At 46.8% G+C, this 3,567-nt stretch overlaps 1 protein-coding gene across 1 annotated transcript in view; it reads left to right on the top strand.

Moving 5' to 3' along the window:
- LOC102369346 (cytochrome P450 4V2-like) overlaps positions 1 to 3,567 on the top strand; it is a 92,433-nt gene that overhangs the window by 45,803 nt on the left and 43,063 nt on the right. The window contains exon 3 of the mRNA XM_014521488.2: positions 2,247 to 2,359. Coding sequence (XP_014376974.1) covers positions 2,247 to 2,359 — 113 coding nt within the window. The remainder of the gene's footprint in view (positions 1 to 2,246; positions 2,360 to 3,567) is intronic.

Genomic DNA, 3,567 nt, shown 5'->3' with positions numbered 1-3,567 from the left:
TGGGCAACGCGCTGCTCTTCGAGCCCAAGGGGGAAGGTAGGAGCCCGGCCCGGCCCTCGGGCGCTGCTCGCTGCGGGGAAGGGCCGGCGCTTGAAATCTCTGGGGCCGCCTCCGTCCCGTTATGTGAGGCCGCCCACGCGGCAGCCCTCCAGCACCCCAGGGTGCAGTGTCCTCCTCCCCACTCTCCTGTCTGCATGGACAAACTGCACCCCTGAACTGGGGGGTGGGGGTGGTGCTGGCACGGAGCCAGCTGCCCCCGGGCTGTGACCTGCCCAGCCCAGCGCTGCGCCCCCTTGCAGACAGGCAGGCCCGGGCACAGGCACCGGCTAGCCGGGCGGCTGGACACAAAGGGGGCCAGAAAACAGTGAAAATAATGATGATCATTCTCTCTGGCGAAGGGGGGCCTGATACTAAAAGGTTCCCCGGGGGCGCCAGGAGTCTAGGTACGGTGCTGCCAACAGGCTGCATGGGCCCGTGCATGCATAGGACACGCGTGGGTCCAGGCGTGAGGTGTGGGGAGGGGCAGCAGCAAGAGAAGGGGCCAAACTGTGCCCCTCGGAGCTGGGGCTTCTTTCCCCCAACAGGGGCAGCAGCTCTCCCAGAAGTGCCCTCCATCACTGCTTCCACCTCCCCAGGAAGCACGACCAGCCCATCCCTCCCCCAATCTCAAATCCTAATTCATTAAAACATGCGACATTCTTTATTTTACTTCCTCTTTATTTCTTTTGAATGTCTTTTTTTTTTTTAGCTTCTTTTTGTGGCTGACATCCTTCACTTCACCACCCTTCCCCCACCCCCTTTTCCTTTCCACCTCCCATTTCATTACTCAGCCCCATCCTATTAACTCTGCCTCCCAGCATCATGTTATTGTGGCCCCTCCCGGGGCAGGGATAGACGCCTGTCCTGGTTCACCAGCCCTGTAGTGGCAACTCACAGCTGTAGCTCCTAGTTAGGGTTGTGGTTGGCAGCCCTCTAGTGGCAGGTCACAGCTGGGCAGGTGGGGAACAGTTGGAGAAGGTTTTTAGCCTTAAAACTGCCCCGAACTTGAGCTAGCACTAACACTGGTCTACGCTTAAGCGGCTCAAGCACAGTGTGTACTTGTGTGCAGTGTGTAGTCCTGACTAAATGGACATTGCCCAGAACTTGAGCACAGAGGTCAGCTGAGCCATCCCAGGTTGCCACCAGCTGACCTTCTGCTGGGTTAGTGCAAAGGCAGAACAAACTCTGGAAGTGTTTGCTGTACTGAATTTGAAAACCTGAAGTGGCATTTGTGGTGCTATGAAAGCACCGTGCTCTTTGGAACACGCTAAGAGAAATCAGACAAACTGAAAGGGCCTTTTCAACCTTGACATAAGAACTGCTGTTTTCTCCATCAGACCATAGGTCCCTCTTGCACCGCGGTATCCTGCGTCACAATGGTAGAAAGTCAATGCTGAAAGGGAGAGTTACCCACTAGCAGCCTCTGGCACTTAAAGTCTAGGAACCTCTGATTCAGAGGCTGTACCCCCAACTCCCATGCTCAATAGCTACTGATGCCCCTTTCCTCCAAGAAATTATCCAGTCCCTTTTCAAATCTGGCTAAAGTGTCCTCTTCAGCAGTGTCTTGTGGCAATGAATCGCATACTTTAATTACTTGCTCTGTAAAAAGATCTTCATTTTATTAGTTTTAAACTTACTCCCTATTAGTTTCATTTTGTGATTTCTAATTCTTATATTGTGAGAGACAGTAAATCAGGGGTGGGCGATGATTTTGGCTGGAAGGCCATGTTAGAAACTTTGCACCTGTTGCAGGCTGGGGAGGGGGGGAGGGGCGGAGTGCTGACCTGGGCCCGCATGGCAGAGGGAGGAGGGGGTGCCATTGAACCCATCCCTTGTGAGTAGGGCACGTTTGAGTGGGAGGATGGGATGGGGTGGTGGGCAGAGGGGAGAGGCATCTGGGAGACGAAGGGGTGGGCGGGGCTGGGATTGTGGGGAGGTAACAGCGCAGGGCCAGGGCCTAGGGTAGATCTACGATCTGCTTCCCTCAGGCCCATGCTACAGGCGCCACTTCAGTGCACTGGTTCAGGTGCTGGAACCCTGAGTGCTACACTTGTGTGTGCTGGGTAAACTCGTTCTGAGTCTAACAAAAGTTATGTAAAATAACCCTCCTTTGCTAAATTAGCAAAGATAAAGCTATATTGAACTCATCATGAATTATATACAAAAATTTTGTCTTTGGCCTATTCCAATAGATTTCTCTTTTACAGATTTCTTTAAACAAATAATCTTCTATTTTGAACAACTCAAGAATGAACCATTGGTAAAACTTTGGATAGGACCATTGCCTTTTCTGCTTTGTTTTCACCCTGAGAATGTGGAGGTGAGTGCTCCTGCCTTTGTCAATCTATTTCTACCAGTCAGCCTAATATGATAAAATGTGTTCGATATCCTTCATTCTACAGTGTAATTTTTCTGTACCAAGTCCCTGAACTACTTCAGTTTCTCTTGTAATTCAGAAGCTTCAAAATATTTGGACTGGTATTCTCTCAAGGTTCACAGGCAACCTTATGTGCACTAGAACTACTGAAGGCTCAGTGTCAAATATTTTAGTATTAGAATTTAAGGCATAAATAGGATATATTTTTTTAAATTCACTTAATATTTTTACCATGATTCTTTCTTTCTTTTTCTTTTATCTGCTTGTACAGTGCCTACTGGAAATGATAATGGAAAGTATTTGTGCAGTGGTACAATACTTTACAATAAACCACTAGGTGAGGCCATCTGATTTCCCTCTTGTACAAAACCCTGGTTCCTCCCAGTTTGAGTAATTAAATATGGACACATTTTACTAAACATGAGGATTATACTTAAATTTTATGTCTGAAGTTATTTAATCTCTAGGTTTGACACTAATCATTCATAGTGACTAGTCATAGTACAGTGAGACCAGTAATGAAAACCATGTGTTGGGGATGAGAGCTTCATTTTTTGTGTTAGTCATCTCCTTTAATCAGGTGCATTCTCTGTTTAATGACAATTGAATAAAAACAAGTTTCTGTGCTTAATTCTGTACTGAATGAGATCAAATGTTTTGATCAGTGTTTGGCCTGTAGAAAGCCTTGAACTTCACTTTGCATTTTCATGATAACAGGGTTTTATAATGCAGATGCCATGTTAATGATCCACTAGTTACAAAACTTCAGTGCAACAGCTGCCAGTGTTATCATCATAGATATAGTTGTTTTAAATTAGTGACTGAGATGCACACAAAATATCAGTCTGAGTCCTGAAGATAATATTTCTATTTATTCATTGAATTTAGTAACTACAATGTAGTATAACTGGAAAAACTGTCTCTATTCCATGTTCTCCCCTTCATACTGACCCTATGGAAGCTTGACCTGGGAGTTTAAAGAGTAGAAAGAGGTAGCTAGCCAGGTTAGTTTGAAGTCAAGCAGAAAATAAGGCAGAGTGGCACCGTAGAAACTTAACTCTTTCAGGAAGACAAACTTGATGGTATGAATGGATTTGCAGAGAGCGCAGAGTATCCCTGAGTCTGCAAACTGTTAATCTCTTCTCTTTCCC

This window comes from Alligator sinensis, unplaced genomic scaffold (genome assembly GCF_000455745.1).
Source record: "Alligator sinensis unplaced genomic scaffold, ASM45574v1 scaffold528_1, whole genome shotgun sequence".
Classification (NCBI taxonomy): domain Eukaryota; kingdom Metazoa; phylum Chordata; order Crocodylia; family Alligatoridae; genus Alligator; species Alligator sinensis.
Note: the sequence above shows the minus strand (reverse complement) of the source record. Positions and strands in the feature narration are given on the sequence as shown.